This window comes from Saccopteryx bilineata, chromosome 4 (genome assembly GCF_036850765.1).
Source record: "Saccopteryx bilineata isolate mSacBil1 chromosome 4, mSacBil1_pri_phased_curated, whole genome shotgun sequence".
Classification (NCBI taxonomy): domain Eukaryota; kingdom Metazoa; phylum Chordata; class Mammalia; order Chiroptera; family Emballonuridae; genus Saccopteryx; species Saccopteryx bilineata.
In genome coordinates this window covers 164,983,748-165,008,392 of record NC_089493.1, presented here as the reverse complement: position 1 = coordinate 165,008,392, position 24,645 = coordinate 164,983,748, and the positions used below count along the sequence as shown (strand labels likewise).

The 24,645-nt window shown below is 42.5% G+C and overlaps 1 protein-coding gene across 2 annotated transcripts in view; it reads right to left on the bottom strand.

The window, feature by feature from the left end:
* Window positions 1–24,645, bottom strand: part of UBE2D2 (ubiquitin conjugating enzyme E2 D2) — a 67,393-nt gene that overhangs the window by 14,944 nt on the left and 27,804 nt on the right. For both annotated transcript variants that reach the window (XM_066272671.1, XM_066272670.1), the window contains exon 2: window positions 4,756–4,819. In XM_066272671.1, coding sequence (XP_066128768.1) covers window position 4,756 — 1 coding nt within the window. In that variant the 5' untranslated portion in view covers window positions 4,757–4,819. The remainder of the gene's footprint in view (window positions 1–4,755; window positions 4,820–24,645) is intronic.

Here is a 24,645-nt window from a genome sequence, read left to right as displayed (position 1 = left end):
AGGCAAGCCCAGGGTTTCGAACCGGCGACCTCAGCATTTCCAAGCCGACACTTTATCCACTGTGCCACCACAGGTCAGGCAATGATGTCATCATTTCTTATGGCTGAGTAGTATTCCATAGTATATATGTACCAAAGCTTTTTAATCCACTCGTCCACTGACGGACACTTGGGCTGTTTCCAGTTCTTCGCTATTGTGAACAATGCTGCCATAAACATGGGGGGTGCATTTCTTCTTTAGAATCAGTGGCTTGGTGTTCTTAAGATATATTCCTAAAAGTGGGATGGCTGGGTCAAAGGCAGTTCCATTTTTAATCAATTAAATTTTTTTTTTTACAGGGACAGAGAGATAGATAGATAGGGACAGACAGGAACAGAGAGAGATGAGAAGCATCAACCATCAGTTTTTGGTTGCTACACCTTAGTTGTTCATTGATTGCTTTCTCATATATGCCTTGACCGCAGGCCTTCAGCAGACCGAATAACCCCTTGCTTGAGCGAGCGGCCTTGGGTCCAAGCTGGTGAGCTTTTTTTTTTTTTTTTTTAATTTATTCATTTTAGAGAGAAGGGAGGGAGAGGGGGGGGGAGGGGGGAGGAGCAGGAAGCATCAACTCCCATATATGCCTTGACCAGACAAGTGCAGGGTTTTGAACCAGCAACCTCAGGTTCCCAGGTCGACGCTTTATCCACTGCGCCACCAGAGGTCAGGCTGGTGAGCTTTTTGCTCAAGCAAGATGAATTCGTGCTCAAGCTGGCGACCTTGGAGTCTCGAACCCTGGTTCTTCCGCATCTTAGTCCAACACTCTATCCACTGCGCCACTACCTGGTCATGCCATTTTTAATTTTTTAAGGAATCTCTATACTGTTTGCCACAGTGGCTGCACCAGTCTGCATTCCCACCAGCAGTGCAGGAGGGTTCCCTTTTCTCCACATCCTCGCCAGGACTTATTATGTGTTATTTTGTTAATGAGCAAACAGGCTACTTCTTGTATAAGTCATATCTACCTAGTTAGTAAATCATGTCTGTTTAATATTCCACAGAAGAACTAAATGGATGTATACAGCTGGCATTCAAAGCTCTAAATAAAAACCTATTACCACTCAAATGCTAACCTTATCTAATGACTAACTTACTTGTTTTCACCCTTATAAACAAAGGTTCAAACGTGCCAGCAGAAAAATGAACAAAAATATACATACATAGGGCTAAGATTCTAAAACAGAAGGGAAAACAATAAAGAAAATTGCTAATGTAACAACAGAGATGAATGATATTTGTCTCCTGTTGGAATGATCTAGAATCTACAAGCCACCAGAGAATGACAAATAAAAACATATTAAAATGAATTTACTAAAAGCAATTGGCCTTGGTCAGTTGGCTCAGTGGATAGCATAGGCCTGGTATATGGACATCATGGATTTGATTCCTGGTGAGGGCAAAAAAGACCCCGTCTTCTCCATCTCTCCCTCAGCCAGTGGCTCAATTGGTTCAAGGATAGGCTATAGGCACTGCGGATAGCTAGGCTGGTCCAAGTGCATTAGTTTCAGGCACCAAAAATATCTCGACTGAATCCAGCATCGGCCCCAGACAGGGGCTGCCAGGTGGATCCCAGTCTGGGCACATACAGGAGTCTATCTCCCCTCCTCTCACTTAAAAAAATTAGATATTTATTGATTTTAGCGAGAGGAAGGAGCAGGTTCTTGTATGTGCCCTGAAAAGGGATCGAACCAGCAAACTCTGCACTGTAGGCCAATGCTCTAACCAACCAAGCTATCCAGCCAGAGCTCTAAAAACCAACATTTATTTATCCCTTCATCAGTTGTTGGACATTTGGGTTGTTTATACTTTTTAACTATTATAAATAATGCTTCTATAAACATTCATGCACAAGTTTTTGTGTGGACATGTGTTTTTACTTCTCTTGGATATATAACTAAGGAATGAACTCACTGAGTCATGTTTAACTTTTTGAGGACATGCTAGGTTATCTTCCAAACTGGCTGTATCATTTTGTTTTCCTATCAGCAATGTATGAAGTTCTATTTTCTCCATGTGCTCATCAACACTTGTTATTATTTGACTTTTTTTTTTTTAGAGGAGAGAGAGAGAGAGAGAAGGGTGGGGAGGAGCAGGAAGCATCAACTCCCATATGTGCCTTGACTGGGCAAGCCCAGGGTTTTGAACCCGCGACCTCAGCATTCCAGGTCGATGCTCGATCCACTGCGCCACCACAGGTCAGGCTATTTGACTTTTTTATTCTAGCCACCCCAGTGGGTATAAAGTGGAATCTCTATATGGTTTTGATTTGCATTTCCCTTATGACTAATAATGCTGAACATCTTTCCATGTGCTTACTGTACATTTGTCCATCTTCTTTGGAGAAATACTTATTCAGATCCTTTGTCCTTTTTTTTTTTTTTTTTTTTTTTTTTGGTATTTTCCTGAAGTGAGAAGCGGGGAGACAGAGAGACAGACTCCCACATGTGCCTGACCAGGATCCACCAGGCAAGCCCACTAGGGGGCACTGCTCTGTTGCAATGGGAGACATTTTAGCACCTGACGCATGGGCCATGGAGCCATCCTCAGCACCCAGGCCAACTTTGCTCCAATGGAGCGTTGCGGGAGGGGAAGAGGGAGATAGAGAGAAAGGAGAAGGGGAGGGGTGGAGAAGCAGATGGGCACTTCTCCTGTGTACCCTGGACAGGAATCAAACCCAGGACTTCCACATGTCCTTTGTCCATTTTTAAATTGGGTTGTTTATCTTTATATTATTTAGTTTTCTATGTTTGAGAAAGGGGACGAGGGAGGGAAAAAAAGAGGGAGGGAGGCAAAAAGAAGAATCAACTCATAGTTCCACTGAGTTCGAACCAGCAACTTCAGTGTCAAGCTGGTGCCTGCAGAATCCAACCAGTGACCCCAACATCTGACCAGTGACTTTAGCACCACTAGCCAGGGTCAATTTTTAGCAATATATTTTGGATAAATATTCCTTACCAAAAATTATGACAGGCAAAAATTTTCTCCCATTCTCTGAATCTTTTTGCTTTCTTAAATTTTAAATTTTGATGGATTCTAATCTATCAATTTTTTCTTTTATTGTTTATAGTTGGGGGAGTTTTATTTAACTCTCCAGGGTAACAACTTTTCTATCTGAAGATGAAATATGATAGTATTAACTATTACAGAAGCAAAGGCAAATTATTTTAGCAAACTGAAGAGAACTTCAAACACTTTTAACTAATGATCAGCTATTCTCAACTTTGAGGACTTGCCTAAATAAAACTACTTTTTCAATTGAAAGAGCATATGAATGAATGCAGGTATAATAGTGTTTTTCAACCACTGGTCCTCAGATTGGTCCACCAAAACTTTTGTGCCAGTCCATGAGAGTTAACCACCCTGCTGTTGTGTTATTATAGACCCAATAATCTTAAGTCAAATGCGCTTATGCTCAGGGTAATTTCTGCCTTAGCAGTTACCAAAACAATTCTATTTTCACCAGCCCCCAAATATAAAAAGGTTGAAAGCCACTGTATTTTAAAATACTGTGAAATGTCAAAACTAGAACCAGAAAACTTGAGTATGCGTTCACTTTGGGAACCTCCAAGAATCTCTCACTAGATTTTTCTTTAGAACCTCTACCTCTCCTACACTCACCCAAGATAACTGTGATTGTGAAGCTTATTTGGCCTGTCCTTTTTGGTATCAAATACTACAGTTATTCTTTTTGAACAGGTCTGAAAATAATAATGTAAATGGGATTATTTATCACATGTACTTAGTCTTATCATTTATAACACCTATATGTTTTATCTGTAAAGCAATCCTTATAAGGTCTTGCTTTAATTCTTAAGACTTTAGCAAACTGAAAACACCACTCTTAAAAAACACCAGGAAAATATAATTTTAAATACAAGCTAACATAACCTCATGTTTACTTGTCTTAACCTATACACTTCTCTTACACAAATGTTTACAAGTATGTACATTTTTTATTAGCTTAATGTTACATTTTATCTGTGAATTAGTTTTGTATCAAAAATCAGACTTATTCAAATATCTTCCTTTGGTTCAATCCCTACTCAGAGCACATACAGGGACAGAACAGCTCAATGTTCCTGTCTCTCTCTCTCCCCCTTCCTCTCTTGCTGAAATCAATAAATAAAAATTTAAAAAGAAAAGAAAAAAACCAAGTATCTTCCCTTTAAAAAAGGCTAGAAGATGGTATCGGGGAAAAGCTATGGTGAAAGTGGAACAAAAGGAAAATTATTATCTAACATGTGTGAGAAGATTTAATAAATTATTTTAGACAGGACTAAGCAACTAAATTGGGCATTAAAAATAAGAAAATTGTACCTGTCTTCACAAGTATCAGCTAGTAGAAAGACACAGACACGCAATCATCCTTAGCGAGCATTATCTTACCTGAAGAATGATACCTAGTTATAGGTAAAAGCTCATATATTCCAACCCAAAATACCCAAGTAGGGTGAAGGAAAGGTAGGAAGGGGCCAGAAGAATTACACAGACAATGTCTGGCGAAAGAGGTTCAAAATGTAATGAAAAATACAGAAGATTATGAGATATACAAACAACTGCATCTTTCACAGGTAAGTAAGGGTAAACACTGCCTCTTTTCTATAGCAAATTATTTTCACCCAAAATAACTTCAGGAGATGTATATTTATCAGTTTCAAAATTCCCCAGAGGCAAACTGTCAAGCACTTTTACTTCAACATTCCTTTAAATACTTACTATCATCTCCAACAGGACCTGCTGAACACTGTGCTGGAGGGTCCCGTGCCAGGTCATTCAATTCCTTAAGAAAGGAGGGAAAAAAAATGTATTCAATATAAATCTATTACCCATTAACACAAATTTTCACTGTTACCAATATTCTCTGTCCCACCAGTAAAGCTCTTTTAGGAGCATTGCTTCAGAGTCAGAGATGGGTAGGTTAAAGTATTTTAGATTCTTGAATACAAACGTATGATTTAAATAGTGGGTCATTTTTGCTTATTGTTCAGTAGGCAAATGTACTGCTCACAAAAACTAGGGGGCCTGACCTGTGGTGGCGCAGTGGATAAAGCGTCGACCTGGAAATGCTGAGGTCGCCGGTTCAAAACCCTGGGCTTGCCTGGTCAAGGCACATACGGGAGTTGATGCTTCCAGCTCCTCCCCCCGTCTCTCTCTCCTCTCTGTCTCTCTCTTTCCCTCTCTCTCTCCTCTCTAAAATGAATAAATAAATAAATAAATAAATAAAATAAAAAAAAAAACAAAAAAAAAAACAAAAACTAGGGAATATTTCAAAATGAATATGAAGTGATAAAGAAGCATTTGACTTTTTTTTTATTAAACAAGAACATCAGAAAAGCAAATGACAAGTCAAAGAAAGTTGTTCAATTATGCAAATGAGATGCAAAACCAACTTTTATTTCATTGGTGAAAATGCACTATATAAAAGACTGAGCCTGACCTGTGGTGGCGCAGTGGATAAAGTGTCAACCTGGAACGCTGAGGTCACTGGTTCAAAACCCTGCACTTGTCTGGTCAAGGCATATATAGGAGTTGATGTTTCCTGCTCCTCTCCCCTTTCTTTCTCTTTCTCCTCTCCCCGCCCCCCTCTCACTTTCTCTACTCTCTAAATTAAAAAAAAAAAGGCTGAAAGTACTGGAGTATCAGCATGTTTCCTGATCCCCTAATTTTTGTGAGCAGTGTATAAGGAAGATAAACACAATTTTGTACTAGAGAGCCACAAATACTGTTTTAAAAGTAAAAACTGCATTTATTAGTTTTCAACAAAGACTCATGAGCAATGACAGAATGGTTCATGGAATAGAGCATGGTCCTAGTGCACCAAGGTTGCGGGTTTAATCTCCAATATTATAAAACTATTAAAAAAACTATTTAGGCCCTGGCCGGTTGGCTCAGCGGTAGAGCGTTGGCCTGGCATGCGGGGGACCTGGGTTCGATTCCCAGCCAGGGCACATAGGAGAAGCGCCCATTTGCTTCTCCACCACCACCCCCCCTCCTTCCTCTCTGTCTCTCTCTTCCCCTCCCGCAGCCAAGGCTCCATTGGAGCAAAAGATGGCCTGGGCGCTGGGGATGGCTCCTTGGCCTCTGCCCCAGGCGCTAGAGTGGCTCTGGTCGCGGCACAGCAACGCCCTGGAGGGGCAGAGCATCGCCCCCTGGTGGGCAGAGCGTAGCCCCTGGTGGGTGTGCCGGGTGGATCCCGGTCGGGCGCATGTGGGAGTCTGACTGTCTCTCCCCGTTTCCAGCTTCAGAAAAATACAAAAAGAAAAAAAAAACTATTTAAAATCTTATTAATGAGTTAACAGTTATAGTTTTAATATTCCAAATAGTATACAGAGGGTCCTCAGGTTACGACAGTCTCCACATATGATATTTCAAGTTTAAGATGCTCCCTCTCTCCTGACTAGGCGGTGGCACAGTGGATAGAGTGTCGGAGTGGGATGCCGGGGACCCAGTTTTGAGACCCCGAGGTCGCCAGTTTGAGCGCGGGCTCATCTAGTTTGAGCAAAAGCTCACCAGCTTGGACCCAAGGTCGCTGGCTCGAGCAAGGGGTTACTCAGTCTGCTGAAGGCCCCTGGTCAGGGCACATATGAGAAAGCAATCAATGAACAACTAAGGTGTTGCAATGCTCAATGAAAAACTAATGATTGATGCTTCTCATCTCTCCGTTCCTGTCTGTCTGTCCCTGTCTATTCCTCTCTCTCTCTGTTTAAAAAAAAAAAAAAAAAGATGCTCCCTCTCATAAAAACTTTAAAAAATTGAGGCGTGTTTCGGCTTATGCTATTAGCATCATACTTATGGACTACGTGTGCAAACAAACTAGTTTGGTTGCGTGTGGCGGAACAATATGCAGTATTCTTTTCCTGTGGTTTGTGTTTTTATGTTCTAGATCAGGGGTAGTCAACCTTTTTATACCTACCACCCACTTTTGTATCTCTGTTAGTAGTAAAATTTTCTAGCCACCCAACGGTTCCATAGTAATGATGATTTATAAAGTAGGGAAGTAACTTTACTTTATAAAATTTATAAAGCAGAGTTACAGCAAGTTAAAGCATATAATAATAATTACTTACCAAGTACTTTATGTCAGATTTTCGCTAAGTTTGGCAGAATAAATCTTTATAAAACAACTTACTATCTTTTTATTTATATATACTTTGGATGCTCTGCTACCGCCCACCATGAAAGCTGGAACGCCCACTAGTGGACAGTAGGGACCAGGTTGACTACCACTGTTCTAGATTATGATTTTACAACTGTGTTAGGATAGGTAAGTGAGTTAGGGTGGGTATGTTTTGACTAACATCAAAATTTGGGTTAAGCCTGACCAGGCAGTGGCGCAGAGCATCAGACTAGGATGCAGAGGACCCAGGTTCAAAACCCCAAGGTTGCTGGCTTAAGCACGGGCTCATCTGGTTTGAGCAAAGGGGTCACTCAGTCTGCTGTAACCCCTTGGTCAAGGCACATATGAGAAAGCAATCAATTAACTGAGGTGCTGCAACGAAGAATTGATGCTTCTCATCTCTCTCCCTTTTTGTCTGTCTCTGTCACCCCCCCACACACACACCAAAAAAGAAAGTTTGGGTTAAGTCACTATTGCAGGAAAATAACTGTGACATAACCCAAGGACCCCCTGTATACTTTTTAACTTGCATATTTAGAGATAAGTCCTTTCTTCTGAGTTACCTTTTTTTTTTTTAAGCGGGAGAAAAGGGTGGGGAGAAGGACTGATGGGGTCAGACAGACAGGAAGGGAGAGAGATGAGAAGCATCAACTCATAGTTGCGGCACCTCAGTTGTTCATTGATTGCTGTTTCATATGTGCCTGGACCGAGGTGCTCCAGCTGAGCCAGTGACCCCTTGCTCAAGCCAGAGACTGTGGGCTTCAAGCCAGCAACCAGGGGGTCATTTCTATCATCCCACAATCAAGCCAGTGACCCCACGTCAAGCTGGTGAGCCCTTGCTCCAGTTGGATCAGCCTGTGCTCAAGCTGACGACCTCAGGGTTTCAAACCTGAATTCTCAGCATCCCAGGCCTATGCTCTATGCACTGCGTCACCGCTGGGGTCAGACTTGGTTAAATTTTCAATGATTCAGTTTGGTACATTACATTCTCCAGTTTTAGCCTGGTCTGTGGTGGCACAGTGGATAAAGTATTGACCTGGAATGCTGAAGTTGCTGGTTTGAAACCCTGGGCTTGCCCAGGCACATATGACAAGCAACCAAAGAACAACTAAAGTGAAGCAACCACGATCTGATACTTCTCCCTACACTCCTCCTCTCTCTTCTCTCTCTGTAAAATCAATAAATAAAATATTTAAAATAAATTAGTTGGGCCCTGGCCGGTTGGCTCAGCGGTAGAGCGTCGGCCTAGTGTGCGGAGGACCCGGGTTCGATTCCCGGCCAGGGCACACAGGAGAAGCGCCCATTTGCTTCTCCACCCCTCCGCTGCGCTTTCCTCTCTGTCTCTCTCTTCCCCTCCCACAGCCAAGGCTCCACTGGAGCAAAGATGGCCCGGGCGCTGGGGATGGCTCTGTGGCCTCTGCCTCAGGCGCTAGAGTGGCTCTGGTCACAACATGGCGACGCCCAGGATGGGCAGAGCATCGCCCCCTGGTGGGCAGAGCGTCGCCCCTGGTGGGCGTGCCGGGTGGATCCCGGTCGGGCGCATGCGGGAGTCTGTCTGACTGTCTCTCCCTGTTTCCAGCTTCAGAAAAATGAGAAAAAATAAAAAAAATAAAAAAATAAAATAAAAATAAATAAATAAATTAGTTGGTTTTATCCAATCTGTAAGGTTGGAGGACAAAGAATAAAAGCACAGAAATATAAAATTTGTCTTTTTAGTGCTCAGATTGAGATAAAGATTTAACAATATTTACTTTCTCAAGTATCTCAAATTTTCAATTTTCTACCTCTCTAGAACAGAGATTCCTTGCCCATCTTAAGAAAATTAAATTATATATAATTCCAATTCCAAAATGTTTGTAATATAGGTCAAGTATAACCAAGAATGTTGATTTAAAACACAAAGGTCGACTGACTGGTGGTGGTGCAGTGGATAGAGCGCTGACCTGGGATACTGAAGACCCAGGTTCTAAACCCTGATGCCACCTCCTTAAGCATGGGCTCATCCACCTTGATCCCAAGGTAGCTGGCTTGAGCAAGGCTCAGCTTTCACCCCAGCCAAGGCACATATGAGAAGTAATCAATGAACAACTAAAGTGCTGCAACTATGAGTTGATGCTTATCTCCCTTCCTTCCTTTCTGTCTGTCTCTTTCTAAGAAATAATATATATGTATATACATATATATACACATACACATATAATACATATATTATACACACACACATACACACAGTGTGTTTGTAAAGTCATGGTGCACTTTTGACCAGTCACAGGAAAACAACAAAAGAAGATAGAAATGTGAAATCTGCACCAAATAAAAGGAAAACTCTCCCAGTTTCATACCTATTCAGTGCAGTTTGATGTGGGCTCACGCACAGATTTTTTTAGGGCTCCTCAGGTAGCTATCCCATATAGCCTCTACAGACTCATCACTGACTGATGGCCTACCAGAACGGGGTTTCTCCACCAAACTGCCGGTTTCCTTCAACTGCTTATCCCACCGAGTAATGTTATTCCTATATGGTGGCGCTTCCTTATAAACGCGCCGATATTCACGCTGCACTTTGGTCACAGATTCGAATTTAGCGAGCCACAGAACACACTGAACTTTTCTCTGTACCGTCCACATCTCAACTGGCATGGCCCTGGGCTGCTCCACTGTATACACAGTGTAACGTCATCACCTGCGCATGTGCATGAGCTGCCACACTATCCTACAGAAACTGGGAGGGTTTTCCTTTTATTTGGTGCAGATTTCACATTTCTAACATCTTTTGTTGCTTTCCTGTGACCAGTCAAAAGTGCACCATGACTTTACGGACACACTGTATGTATGTGTGTGTATCTATCTATCTATATATATAGATACACACACACACACACACACACACACACACACACACTTTGGGTCTGGCCAGATAGCTTGGTTAGAGAGCATTGTCCTGAAGCACAGAAGTTGCGGGTTCGATCCCAGTCAGGACACATAAAGGAACGGATCGATGTTCCTGCCTCTATCTCTTCCTTCCTCTCTCTCTAAAATTAATAAATTAAAAAACTCCTAACTCCTCCCTCTGCCTTTTCTTTTTCTGTCAGACAACTCTGTCTCCTATTTTGCACAGAAGATAGATGCCATCTAACTGAGCCTGCTTTATCCTTTCTCACTTAACTGCACTCACCATTTTTTTTAAAAAAATATATAATTTGAATCAAACAAGCTATTATATGATGAAGTACTGCCATGTTCATTAAATAAAATTTATTTGTGATTTATTCTTAACATTTTGTTTCAAGTGTCACCTTTCTCCATACTGAATAACATCAAGGTTTAACAATGAGGGCTAAACTTATTCAAACTGAATATAAGATCCATCAGTCCATTTCATGAGCCAGTATAATTAATTTTAAGAATCTAACCCAGGTGGTGGCGCAGTGGATAGAGCGTCAGACTAGGATGTGGAGGAACCAGGTTCGAGACCCCGAGCTTGCCAGCTTGAGCGCGGGCTCATCTGGTTTCAGCAAGGCTCACCAGCTTGGGCCCAAGGTCACTGGCTCGAGCAAGGGGTCACTCGGTCTGCTGGAGCCCCCCCAGCCAAGGCACATATGAGAAATCAATCAGTGAACAACTAAGGAGTCGCATCAAAGAATTGATGTTTCTTCTCTCCCTTCCCTTCCTGTCTGTCTGTCCCTATCTGTCCTTCTCTCTGATGCTGTCTCTGCCACCAAAAAAAAAAAAAAAAAAAGAATCTAACCAAACTTAGGCTAATAAATGTTTAATACACTCATTCAACACTTCCTTGGTTCAAGGCAAATATGCTAAGAGAAAGTAGTTAAGACATAAAAAGACTACGTTCTGTATGATTGCATCGATATGACATTCTGGAAAAGGCAATTTTATATTGACAGAAAACATCAATAATAGTTCCAGGGGCGGCAGAGAGGGAGTTGAAGGAGACTGACTATAAAAAAACATAATGAAAATGTGGGTGTGATAGAAATGTTCTAGATCGTGACTTTGGTAGAAATTGCATGACTGTGTATATATTTATCAAAACCAAAACTGATACTTACAATTGTTGAATTTTATTGTATGTAATATATATCTCAAAGCTCTTTATTTTTAAAAAGCATATATCCAGCCCTGGCTGGCTAGCTCAGTGCTAGAGCATCAGCCAGGCGTGTAAGTCCAGGGTTTGATTCCCGGCCATGGCACATAGGGAGAAGCACCCATTTGCTTCTCTACCTCTCCACCTCTACTTTCTCTCTGTCTCTCTCTTCCCCTCCCGCAGCCAAGGCTCCACTGGAGCAAAGTTGGCCCGGGTGCTGAGGATGGCTCCATGGCCTCTGCCTCAGGCGCTAAAATGGCTCCCATTGCAATGGAGCAACGCCTCAGATGGGCAGAGCATCACCCTCTGTTGGGTATGTCAGGTGGATCCCGGTCGGAGAGAGTCTGTCTCTCTGCCTCCCTGCTTCTCACTTCAGAAAAATAAAGAAACAAACATATATCCAACCATCTTTGTATATGCATAAAATATCTCTGAAGAACATTCAAGAACCTAGTTAACAGTACTTGTCTCAGGAAGGAAAACTCGCTTTGGGGGTAAAAATGGAAACTGTATATATTCCTTTTATACCTTTTAACTTTTATAAGTGTATTTATTTCCTATTTAAAAAAAAATGACCAGTTACTGACTGAAATTTTGGATTAAAATAAAATACCTATCGCCTGACCTGTGGTGGCGCAGTGGATAAAGCATCAACCTGGAAATGCTGAGGTCACCGGTTCGAAACCCTGGGCTTGCCTGGTCAAGGCACATATGGGAGTTGATGCTTCCAGCTTCTCCCCCCTTCTGTCTCTCCTCTCTCTCTCTCTGTCCCTCTCTTTGTCTCTCCCTCTCCTCTCTATAATGAATAAATAAAAAAATAAATTAATTAATTAAAAAAATTTAAAAAAAATAAAATAAAAATAAAATACCTATTAATAGTTGTAACCACTTGTCAGATAACTGAAATAATGAAAACACTGAATAAACACAAAAACTACAAAATATGTCTCTGCAGCAAGATGAAAAAGCTGAATCTTAAAATTTGATAAAGAGCCTGATCCACACAAATGACTTGCCGCAAAATAAAATACCCCAATATATCAGGCTGCATTTTGTTTTAAGATTTGGCTTTATACTTATACATTAATTTCTTTAATTTTTTATTCTAAAAAAACTCCAAAACATTACTAGGATTGAGAGTAGGGCTCAGACAAAACAAAAAACGAAGGAAGCCCTGGCTGGTTGGCTCAGTAGTAGAGTGTCGGGCCAGGCATGTGGATGACCTAGGTTCAATTCCCAGGCAGGGCACACAGAAGCGTCCATCTGCTTTTCCTCCCCTCCCCCTCTCACTTCTCTCTCTTTCCCTTCTCCACCCCTCCTGCAGCCAAGGCTCATTAGAGCGAGTTGACACCAGGAACTGAGGATGGCTCCAAGATCTCTGCCTCAGGCACTAAAAAAAAAAATGACCCTGGTTGCCACCAAGCAAGGGCCCCAGATGGGCAGAGCATCGCCACTAGTGGACTTGCTAGGTATATCACGGTCGGGAAACATATGGGAGTCTCTCTCTGCCTACCCTCCTCTCATTAAAAAAATAATAAATTTAAAAAGAGAGAAGAGAGCTTTTGACAGTTAAGGTAGAGAAACCTCATAAAGTTTCCTTTTTTAATTTTTACTTATTTTTAGAGAGAAACATGGATCTGTTTCTGTATGTACCCTGACCAGGGATCAAACCCACAACAGTATAACACTCTAACCAACTGAGCGAGATTTCCCAATTTCTAAAAAGATTTTATATCCTCCCTGGCAAGTTGGCTCAGTGGTAGAGCATCTGCCCAGTGTGTGGAAGTCTTGGGTTTGATTCCCAGTCAGGGCACACAGGAGAAGTGACCATGTGCTTCTCTACCACTCCCCCTTCTCCCTCTCTCTCCCCTACTCCCACAGCCATGGCTCATGGATTCAAGCAAGTTGGCCCCAGGTGCTGAGAATGGCTTTGTGGCCTCTGCCTCAGACACTAAAAATAGCTGGGTTGCTTAGCAATAGAGCAATGCCCCATCACCCCATAAGGGGCTTGGCAGGTGGATCCTGGGCAGGGCTCATGCAGAAGTCTGTCTCTCTGCCTCCCTTGCTCTCACTTAATTGAAAAAGAAAAAAGAAAAAAAGCCTGATCAAGCAGTAGCAAGCAGATAGAGCGTTGGACTAAGACGTTAAGGACCTAGGTTTGAAACCCTTGGTCAATGACTTGAGTGTGGGCTCATCTGGCCTGAGCACCGGCTCACCAGCTTGAGCATGGAGTTGCTGGCTTAAGCATGGAATCCTAGACATGAACCCATGGTTGCTGGTTTGGCTGGTGCCCTCCAGGCATATAAGAAAGTAATCACCGAATAACTAAGGTGCCCCAACAAAGACCTGATGCTTCTCATCTCTCTCCCTTCCTTTCTGTCTCTGTTCCTATCTATCCCTCTCTCTGTCTCTTTCCGTCTCTGTCACACACACACACACACAAATTTCTTTGATGCTATATATTACCCTTGTTTCTAGGTATATAAAACTAATATTTTTAAAGATTAAGGGTTAAAAACAATTTTGATTCTCTGCAACTTCCCTAAATGTTTCTCATATTAATTCAAATAGCCCCAAAACCTTATAAGAATTATTTTGAACTTTCTATGAACTTTTTTTAAAATTTTTTTATTTATTCATTTTTAGAGAGGAGAGAGGAAGAGGGGGGGAGGGAGGGAGAGAGAGAGAGAGAGAGAGAGAGAGAGAGAGAGAGAAGGGGGAGGAGCAGGAAGCACCAACTCCTATATGTGCCTTGACCAGGCAAGCCAGGGTTTTGAACCGGCAACCTCAGTGTTTCCAGGTTGACACTTTATCCACTGCACCACCACAGGTCAGGCCTCTATGAACTTTTTAATACATCTCCAACTATTATCTTTCTGGCTCAGGAATATGATTTCTAATGAAGAGATACACAGGGATAATAACAATACCTTATATTATTCCTTAAGAACACCAATTTTCCTAAGGATTAACTTTATTTAAAATGAACATTATTAACTAGAACACTAAAACCCTCCAAAAACCTTAGATATGTCTAAGCAAAAAGAAAAACACCTTTCCTAACTCTTTGAAGGGAGGTAGTCCTGAAAAAAATACACATATTTTCCCCACGGTATTCCTCAAGTGTTCAAGTTAGGTCATTACTTGGTAAAAATAAATGCTTTTGTTAGCTATTTTTAAATAACCCTCTTTCCCCATCTTAACAATTACAAAACAAAACACAGACAACTTCGTAGAAATTTGTTTCCCCCCCTATGGGCATAACATGGAAGGAACAAAATGGGAAAATGAGAGGTTATAATTAATTTCAGGCCCTGGCCGGTTGGCTCAGTGGTAGAGCATCGGCCTGGCATGCGAGAGTCCCAGGTTTGATTTCCGGCCCGGGCACACAGGAGAAGTGCCCATCTGCTTCTCCACCCCTCCCCCTCTCCTTCCTCTCTGTCTCTCTCTTCCCCTCCCACAGCCAAGGCTCCATTGGAGCAAAGTTGGCCCAGGCGCTGAGGATGGCTCTGTGGCCTCTGCCTCAGGCGCTAGAATGGCTCTGACTGTAGCAGAGCAACGCCCCAGATGGGCAGAGCATCGCCCCCTGGTGGGCATGCCAGGTGGACCCAGGTTGGGCGCATGTGGGAGTCTGACTGCCTCCCCGTTTCCAACTTCAGAAAAATACAAAAAATAAACAAATTATAATCAATTTCATAGAAAAATGGCACTAAAGTCAAATTTTAATAGTTCAGAATATTGTCATATTAATCTTCATATCTTGGTGGTAATAATCAAGATAGAAGATTTAAGCAGATTATAATTCAAAGAATTATAATTTCAAAATCAAAAGAGATCACAGAGACCAATTTTCAATTTTATTAGAAAATAAGATACAAAGTATCTAACCCAATATTAATAATTAGCAGAATAAGTATGTGGTATTCTACTACACAATGTTTTACTATATCATGCTTCTTTAGCCTGGATCTAAAATACTAGAAAAGTACAACTTAGAGTGTCTGAGAACCTATCTGATGCCCAGGAAATTAAGCAGAACCTACTTTAAGACGATTAAACTGCAAAGAGCCCTGGCTGGATATTGGTTAGAGAGGGCATTGTCCCAAAGCACAGAAGTTGCCAGTTTGATTCCTGGTCAGGGCACATACAAGAACAGATCAATGTTCCTGTCTCTCTCTCTTTCTCCCCCACCTCTTACTAAAATCAGTACAAATATTGATCAACTTATGACCTATGCAACTTACAACCATTCGACTTTACGATCACAATCGCTAGCCACGACTGCTCCACGTATGGCAGCACAAGCATTGCCTAGCTGGACGTACGACAGTGCGGACCAGCTTCCGGCAGCACTATCATCTCCGCATGCGCCATTTCAACTGTTATCCCAGACTCGGTACAGCAATTTGTGTTTTGTGTCTTGGATATTTTTCATCAAATCCCTCCCAAGATGTCTACCAAGAGGAAATTGTCTTTGCAAATATTAAACCAGTTGTACTGGTAATGCAGTGTTTTACTTAAACTTGATGAATGTAAAAATAAGAAACAAAATGGTATAGAGATGATAAAATGGCATAAAATGAAAAAAGAAAATTATGATATATAACAATGAAAGACAATTATGATAAAATATGACAAAGATTTTTATAACATCATTTCACAGTACTGTACATATAGCCTACTCAACTTACGACCAAATCGTGTTACGGCCAGTCTGTCTGAACCAATCGTGGTTGTAAGTTGAACACTAGCTGTAAATAAACGTTAAAAAAAATAAACTGCAAAGGAAATACAGCTAAACCAATAGTATATAGTTCTCAAAAATGAGATCCTAGCATGACTAGATGGTGGCCGTTGGCCTAGGACACTAAGGACCCAGGTTGGAAACCCCAAGGTCACCGGGCTGAGCACAAACTCATCCAACTTGAGGGAGGGCTCACCAACTTGAGCCCAAGGTCGCTAGCTTGAGCAAGGAGTCATTGGCTCGGCTGGTGCCCCCACAGTCAAGGCACACATGAGAAAGCAATCAATGAACAACTAAGATGCCACAGCTATGAGTTGATGCTCCTCATCTCTCTCCTTTCCTGTCTGTCCCTCTCTCCCCCCCCCACCCTCTTGCGTTTGTGCACTTATTATTTTTTTTTTTTAGATTCTTTCACAATCTTTATTTTTAAAGAATTTATTTTTATTTATTCATTTTAGAGAGGAGGGAGGGAGAGGAAGAGAGAGAGAGAAAGAGCGAGAGAGAGAGAAAGGGGGGAGGAGCAGGAAGCATCAACTCCCATATATGCCTTGACCAGACAAGTGCAGGGTTTTGAACCGGCAACCTCAATGTTCCCAGGTCGACGCTTTATCCACTGCGCCACCAGAGGTCAGGCTGTGCACTTATTAAAAAAATAAAATAAAATAAAAGGTCTTGGCACAGTAGCATCAGTATCACAGGAAAACATAAGAAATGCAAATTATCCCCTGGCCAGTGGCTCTGTGGATAGAGTGTCAATCTGGCATACAGACATCCTGGGTTTGATTCCTGGTCAGGACACACAGGAGAAGCAACTATCTCCTTCTCTCCCCTCCCTTCTTCCCTTCTTGCCCTCCACACACAGCCAGTGCCTCAATTGTTCGAATGTGACCCTGGCACTGACAATAGCTCCCTTGGAGTACATCAGCCTTGGGTGCTAAAAATAGCTCTGTACTGGAGGTTCAGCTCTTGATGGGATTGCCGGGTGGATCCCAGTCGGGTGCATGCAGGAAATCTGCCTCACTATCTCCCCATCTCAGGTAAAGGAGTAAGGAGTAAGGGGGAAGGGGGAAGGGGGAAGGGGGAAGGGGGAAGGGGGAAGGGAAGGGAAGGGAAGGGAAGGGAAGGGAAGGGAAGGGAAAGGAAGGGAAGGGAAGGGAAGGGAAGGGAAGGGAGAGGAGGGAGGGAAGGAGGGAGGAAGAAAATAATGCAAATTCTCAGGCTCCAACCAGACTTACTGAATCAGAAGCTCCAGATTTGCAAAGTTAATATAGTAGTATTAAGATTTGGCAAATCTGGATGGTAAATTTTGTAGTGGGTGTATTCTGTACTTTTGGTTGAGTTGAATTTTTTGAAGAGAGTAGACTAATTTGTGTGTGCGTGTGTGTGGGGGGGAGGTGAGAAGCATCAGCTTGTAATTGCTTTCACTTTGGTTGTGCATTGATTGCTTCCAAGGGTGGAGAGAGTGAGAAGCACCAACTTGTAGCTGCTTTCACTTTAGTTAAGCATTAATTGTTTCTTGTATGAGCACACACAGCAAGTACTCATCTGCTTCTCCACCCTTCCCCCTCTCCTTTCTCTCTGTCTCTCTTCCCCTACCACAGCCAAGGATCCATTGGAGCAGGGTTGGCCCGGGCACTGAGGTGGGCTCCGTGGCATTCACCTCAGGTGCTTGAATGGCTCTAGTTGCAGAGGAGCGATGCCCCAGATGGGCTGAGCATCGTTCCCTGGTGAGCATGACGGGTAGGTCCTGGTCGGGCGCATGTGGGAGTCTGTCTGCCTGCCTCCCTGCTTCTCGCTTCAGATAAATAAATGAATGAATGAATGAATGAATGCCCTGGAGGGTTGGCTCAGCAGTAGAGCGTCGGCCTGGCGTGTGGAAGTCCTGGGTTCAATTCCCAGCCAGGGCACACAGGAGAAGTACCCATCTGCTCCTCCTCCTCCCCCCTCTCCTTCTTCTCTAGCTCTCTCTTCCCTTCCTGCAGCCAAAATTCCATTGGAGCAAAGTTGGCCCAGGCGCTGATGACAGCTCCATGGACTCTGCCTCAGGCGCTAGAATGGCTCCAGCCAGAAAAGAGCAACAGCTCAGATGGGCAGAGCATTGCCCCTGGTGAGCATGCGAGTGGATCTTGGTCGAGCACATGTGGGAGTCTGTCTCCCGCTTCTAACTTTGGGAAAATACTAAATAAATAAATAATTGGGAAATAATTTGCTATATGAAGATAATAGCAAAAAGTTTTATATATATAGTCCTATCTGTTGTACTAAAAATTTTAGATGAATACTGAAAAATTATACTATCCATATCACAACCAGAAAGTAAAGCTTGTTTATGAAGTATCATCTAAAATTCTGTATAACAAAGGAGATCGTGATTATCCTAAGATAAAACAAGAAATTCTAAGAACCACAAAATTTAAAGAAAATGTTTTCTCTAGACTACTACTGACCTTAATTACACAACCAGGGCTATATTTAAATAAAAGGGGCGGGGTGGAGAATCAGGAAGTCACAGAATAATGAGGTTTGTCACTATTTGCCAACTGGGAAAAAGTCAACTATAGGAAATGAAGTTTTAAGTAAAAATTAGTAAGTACAGACTTATAAGATACTTCTATAAAATAAATTGCAGTTGAATTATAAGGCATTCAAATTTGCTTGGCATATTTAAAGTTTCACAAAAGGAGAAACCAGTATGAAATTCTGACGATGCATATAATTAACCCAATTATGAACCTGAACTTAAAAATTGTCTATAGGCCCTGGCTGGTTGGCTCAGTGGAAGAGTGTTGGCCCAGCATGTGGATGTCCCAGGTTTGACTGCCAGTAAGGGCACACAGGAGAAACACCCATCTGCTCCTCCATCTCTTGTCCTCTCACTTCTTCTTCTCTCTCTCTCTCTGTCTTCCCCTCCTGCAGCCATGGCTCAAATGCAACGAGTTGGCCCAGGAGGCTGAGGATGGCTCCAAGGCCTCCACCTCAGGTGCTAAGAGCTCAGTTGCTGAGCAATGGAGCAACGCCCCAGATGGGCAGAGCATCGCCCCCTAGTGGGCTTGCCGGGTGGATCCCCATCAAGGAGCATGCCAGAGTCTGTCTCTGCCGCCCCACCTCTCGCTGAAAAAAAAAAAAAAAGAAAGCCTTTAAAAGGCTAGACCCCAGTTTATTTATTTTATTTTTTATTTTTTATTTTTTTCTTTTGCATTTTTCTGAAGCTGGAAACAGGGAGAGACAGTCAGACAGACTCCCGCATGCGCCCCACCGGGATCCACCCGGCACGCCCACCATGGGGCGACGCTCTGCCCACCAGGGGGCGATGCTCTGCCCATCCTGAGCGTCGCCATGTTGCGACCAGAGCCACTCTAGTGCCTGAGGCAGAGGCCACAGAGTCATCCCCAGCGCCCGGGCCATCTTTGCTCCAATGGAGCCATGGCTGCGGGAGGGGAAGAGAGAGACAGAGAGGAAGGCGCGGCGGAGGGGTGGAGAAGCAAATGGGCGCTTCTCCTATGTGCCCTGGCCGGGAACCCAGTTTATTTTTTATCTATCTTCAAAATACCACAGTTATAGTTTTAAAACAGAACACTAAATACTTCCAATTAAAAAGATTAGTATTCACATACGGCTTTTTTAGGCTAAAAAAATATTTTTTATTCTCCAGGGACATCTTTCTCGGAGCAGTTACAGTATTCATTAACTGTATTATAAAATCTAGTATGGTCCTGTATATAATAGTTCATATTAAATTTTTTTTTTTTGTATTTTTCTGAAGCTGGAAATGGGAGAGACAGACTCCCGCATGCACCCGACCGGGATCCACCCAGCACGCCCACCAGGGGGCGATGCTCTGCCCCTCCGGGGCGTCGCTCTGTTGTGACCAGAGCCACTCTAGCACCTGGGGCAGAGGCCAAGGAGCCATCCCCAGCGCCCGGGCCACCTTTGCTCCAATTCCCCAGCGCCCAGGCCATCTTTGCTCCAATGGAGCCTCGGCTGCGGGAGGGGAAGAGAGACACAGAGAGGAAGGAGAGGGGGAGGGGTGGAGAAGCAGATGGGCGCTTCTCCAGTGTGCCCTGGCCGGGAATCAAACCCGGGACTTCTGCACGCCAGGCTGACGCTCTACCACTGAGCCAACTGGCCAGGGCCCATATTAAATTTTTTATAGTCAATGATCAAAAGTTAACTTCTGTATATCCTCCCCTCCACCTCTGAATACTTAATTATAAATTTCTTGAGCGAGAGACAAGGTATATCATATTCTTTACTGCATTTCCCAGAGACTGGAACATAAGAGGCACACAAATGCCTGAATAAGTATTGTAAATAAAATCCCTTCCTTTCAGTTACTGAAGCAGTCAGTGGTCAACGTTCTTCAATATCTATGTCCAAAATAGAGGTAGAACATAGCAAAGTAAATGGGAAGAGTCTATGTGCTAATAGATGATAAAACATTTATGCCAAAAGACTCCACAAATCACTAAGTCAACTCTAAAGTAAATACTGAAATGCTAGGAAAAGAGCTGATTCCTTAGTTAACAACTACTATTGAGCCTTGAACAACATAGGGGTTAGTATAACTTTGATCTCCCCAAAACTTGACTATTAATAGCCTACTGCTGACTGGAAGCCTTACCAATAACATAAATAATCAACTTCCCTGGCTCAGTAGCTCAGTTGGTTAGATGGAGCATTGTCCCAATATGCTAAAGCTGCAGGTTCAATCCCCAGTCAGGGCACATACAAGAATCAATCAATGAATGCATAAATAAGTGAAACAAAAAATTGATGTCTGTCTGTGTGTGTGTCTCTCTCAAACCAATAAATAAAATAATTAAAACTAGCTGACAACATATTTTGTGTGTTAAATGTATTCTATACTGTGTTCTTATAATAAAGTAAGCCAGAAAAAAAAAAGTTAAAATAATCATAAGGAGCCTGAACAGGTGGTGGCACAGTGGATTGAATGTTGATCTGGGACACTGAGGATCCAGGCTAAAAACCCCAAAGTCGACAGCTGAAATGTGGAATCAAAGACATGACCCCATGGTCACTGGCTTGAGCCGTAAGTCGCTGGTTTGAGCAAGGTGTCATTGGTTCAGTTGGAGCACCCCCCCACAACCGTCAAGGCATGTATGAGAAAGCAATCAATGAACAACTAATGGGCTACAACAAAGAATTGATGCTTCTCATCTCTCTCCCTTCCTGTCTGTCCTTCTGTCTCTGTCAAAAATAATAAATAAATAATCATAAGGAAGAGAAAATGCCATATACAGTACTATATGTATTTATTTAAAAAAATGTATAAGTTGACCCCCCACAGGTCAAACCTGTGTTGTTCAAGGGTGAACTGTACAAACTAGAAATGAATAGAACTTATTTTGTCAAGGGTCACTGCTATGCTCATCTGTAACACTAATCACCATGTACCACAGTCCCAAGGTTTAGAAAATGGGAAAATCAATGTTAGTTTCAGTATCTTGTTATGCTTCTATGCTAAAGTGACAGGACAATGGGGACCTCAAAAAGAGGTAAAAATGACACACTATTTTCCACTGTACCCTGCAACTGTGCCTCTACCCCCTACAAAATCTGAACATACTATTTTTAGTAAGTAGCATACAGTTAAGTTTTGATTTCTGATGTTTTGAATATATTAAAATTGTTCATCTAGAACTATAAATCCTTGAAACTTAAAAGTAGTACTTATTTCTCATGGACTTCACTCTTTCCAGTTTCTGCGTCACAAGTTCTCTTAACACTAACCTAGGGAGTTCAAAATGATAAATCTTCCCATAGCTACATCAGTCTTCCTATAGACTGACAATCTCTATGATACAAGATAGGTAGGTATAGTTAAATAAGCCCTTAAATTTTGCTATGCTGAGAGACTGACTACCTATTTGCAAAGCTGTCCCATGAAATACAATTCAAGCTTAAAAAAAAAGCCTGAACAAAGTCTCAGGTCTTGGATTTTATTTTAGAATAATTAATCAAAACACCAACTGACTTTAGAAAAAGATTTCCCCATCTCCCAGGGACAGTCCAACCTCCAAAACTAGACACTAGATAGTAATATCAAAGTATGATTAGGTACATTTGAAGAAATATCTTTTCAAAATTACACTTTATGCAAGCTTAGAGATAGTTCTTTGTCCATTTTGAAATCCTTTGAGATGCTACCTAATCAAGTATCTTCTGCATAGTAATAGAAGCATTTACTACTGTCCTGGGTAAGAAAAATGAACAGTTTCTGTTTTCCTATGGTGAAACACATACTCCAAACAGATTTCTATTTTATCTGCAGCAGGGCTGGGAGAGGAATGACAGAAAATTCAAGTCCATAAGTGGCTGGCGAAAGTTTTGGTCAAAGAGCATTATCTGTTTCAAAAATATTTTGTACTTCTTGACATTAAGAACAAAGCAATGGAAAAAAAACAAACAACCACAGTAAAGAATAATGTTAACCGGCCCTGGCCGGTTGGCTCAGTGGTAGAGCGTCGGCCTGGCGTGCAGGGGACCCGGGTTCGATTCCCGGCCAGGGCACATAGGAGAAGCGCCCATTTGCTTCTCCACCCCCCCCTCCTTCCTCTCTGTCTCTCTCTTCCCCTCCCGCAGCCGAGGCTCCATTGGAGCAAAGATGGCCCGGGCATTGGGGATGGCTCCTTGGCCGCTGCCCCAGGCGCTAGAGTGGCTCTGGTCGCAGCAGAGCAACGCCCCGGAGGGGCAGAGCATCGCCCCCTGGTGGGCAGAGCATCGCCCCTGGTGGGCGTGCCAGGTGGATCCCGGTGGGGTGCATGCGGGAGTCTGTCTGACTGTCTCTCCTCATTTCCAGCTTCAGAAAAATACAAAAAAAAAAAAAAAAAAAAGGAATAATGTTAACCAGTGTCACCCCAATAAATTCAATTAAAAATAAAAGAACAAAGCAAAGCAATTGCAAGCAGGTTTCTTTTTTTGTTTTTGTTTTTTTTACAGAGACAAAGAGTCAGAGAGAGGAATAGATAGGGACAGACAGGAACGGAGAGAGATGAGAAGCATCAATCATCAGTTTTTTGTTGCAACACCTTAGTTGTTCATTGATTGCTTTCTCGTATGTGCCTTGATTGCGGGCCTTCAGCAGACCAAGTAATCCCTTGCTCAAGCCAGCGACCTTGGCCAAGCTGGTGAGCTTTTGCTCAAACCAGATGAGCCCGTGCTCAAGCTGATGACCTCGGGGTCTCAAACCTGGGTCTTCCGCATCCCAGTCTGACGCTCTATCCACTGCGCCACCGCCTGGTCAGGCTGCAAGCCGCTTTTAATACGGTAGATCTGACCAATTAACTTACAGGGAATGCTTAACTCAAATATTCATTACAAGTCATGGCTGGGTACGTCAGTTGGTTAGAGCACTGTCTCAATACAACAAGGTTGTGGGTCCAATCCCTGGTCAGGACACATACAAAGAATCTACCAATGGGCCTGTGGTGGCACAGTGGATAAAGTGTCAACCTGGAATGCTAAGGTCACCGGTTTGAAACCCTGGGCTTGCCCAGTCAACATACATATGACAAGCAATCAATGAACAACTAAAGTGAAGCAACTATGAGTTAGCTTCACTGAAACTGCATCCCCCGTAAAACCAATAAATAAAATATTAAAAGAAAATAAAAAGAACCAATGAATACACAAATAAGTAGAACAAACTGGTCTCTCTCTCTCTCATATCAATAAATAAAAATTTTAAATAAATAAAAAGCCCTGGCTGGTTGGCTCAGTGGTAGAGCGTCATGCCGGCATATGGAAGTCCCAAGTTTGATTCCCAGTCAGGGCTCACAAGAAAAGTGACCATCTGCTTCTCCACCCCTGCCCTTCTCTTTTCCTATCTCTCTCTTCCCCTCCAGCAGCCATGGATAGGTTGGAGCAAGTTGGCCCTGGGTGCTGAGGATGGCTCCATGGCCTCACCTCAGGAGCTAAAATAGCTCCACTGCTGAGCAACAGCCCCAGATGAGCAGAGCATTGCCCCATAAGGGGCTTGCCAGGTGGATCCTGGGTTGGGGCGCATGTAGGAGTCTGTCTCTCTGCATCCTAGCTTCTCATGTAAAAAAACAAAACAAAAATAAATTAATTAGTTAAATAACCATTACAATGGTGCTACTTTAGAAGTCTGAGAGCATTTTTGAGATTAACAAAGAAGAAGTGGCAAGCAGATAAGTTCTTTAATATTAAAACATTTTAACTCAAGTTAAAAAAGGCAGAGCCCAGTCAGCCTCAAGTTTTCTAATACATGTGTGTTATCAATAAAACAAGTTAAACAAGAGTCTTGGTAGGAACAAGGCTGATAATAAGAAATCTTTCTTTTTGTAACTCAGTTTTAACTGACATTGTCCAGAACAGAGACAGGCATCCAGGAAGAAAGCTACCTCACCAGTTTTTAGGCCTGTCAAGTATTACAGAAAAAATTAAATACAGAACAAAGTAAAAACTCAAAGAACCTAGTAATTACATTTTAATGTGACAAGAAAGAGTTTAATCCCAATACATATAGACTTTTTTTTTTTTTTTTTTTTTTTTTTTTTTACAGGGACAGAGAGAGAGAATCAGAGAGAGGGATAGATAGGGACAGACAGACAGGAACAGAGAGAGAGAGATAAGAAGCATCAATCATCAGTTTTTCGTTGC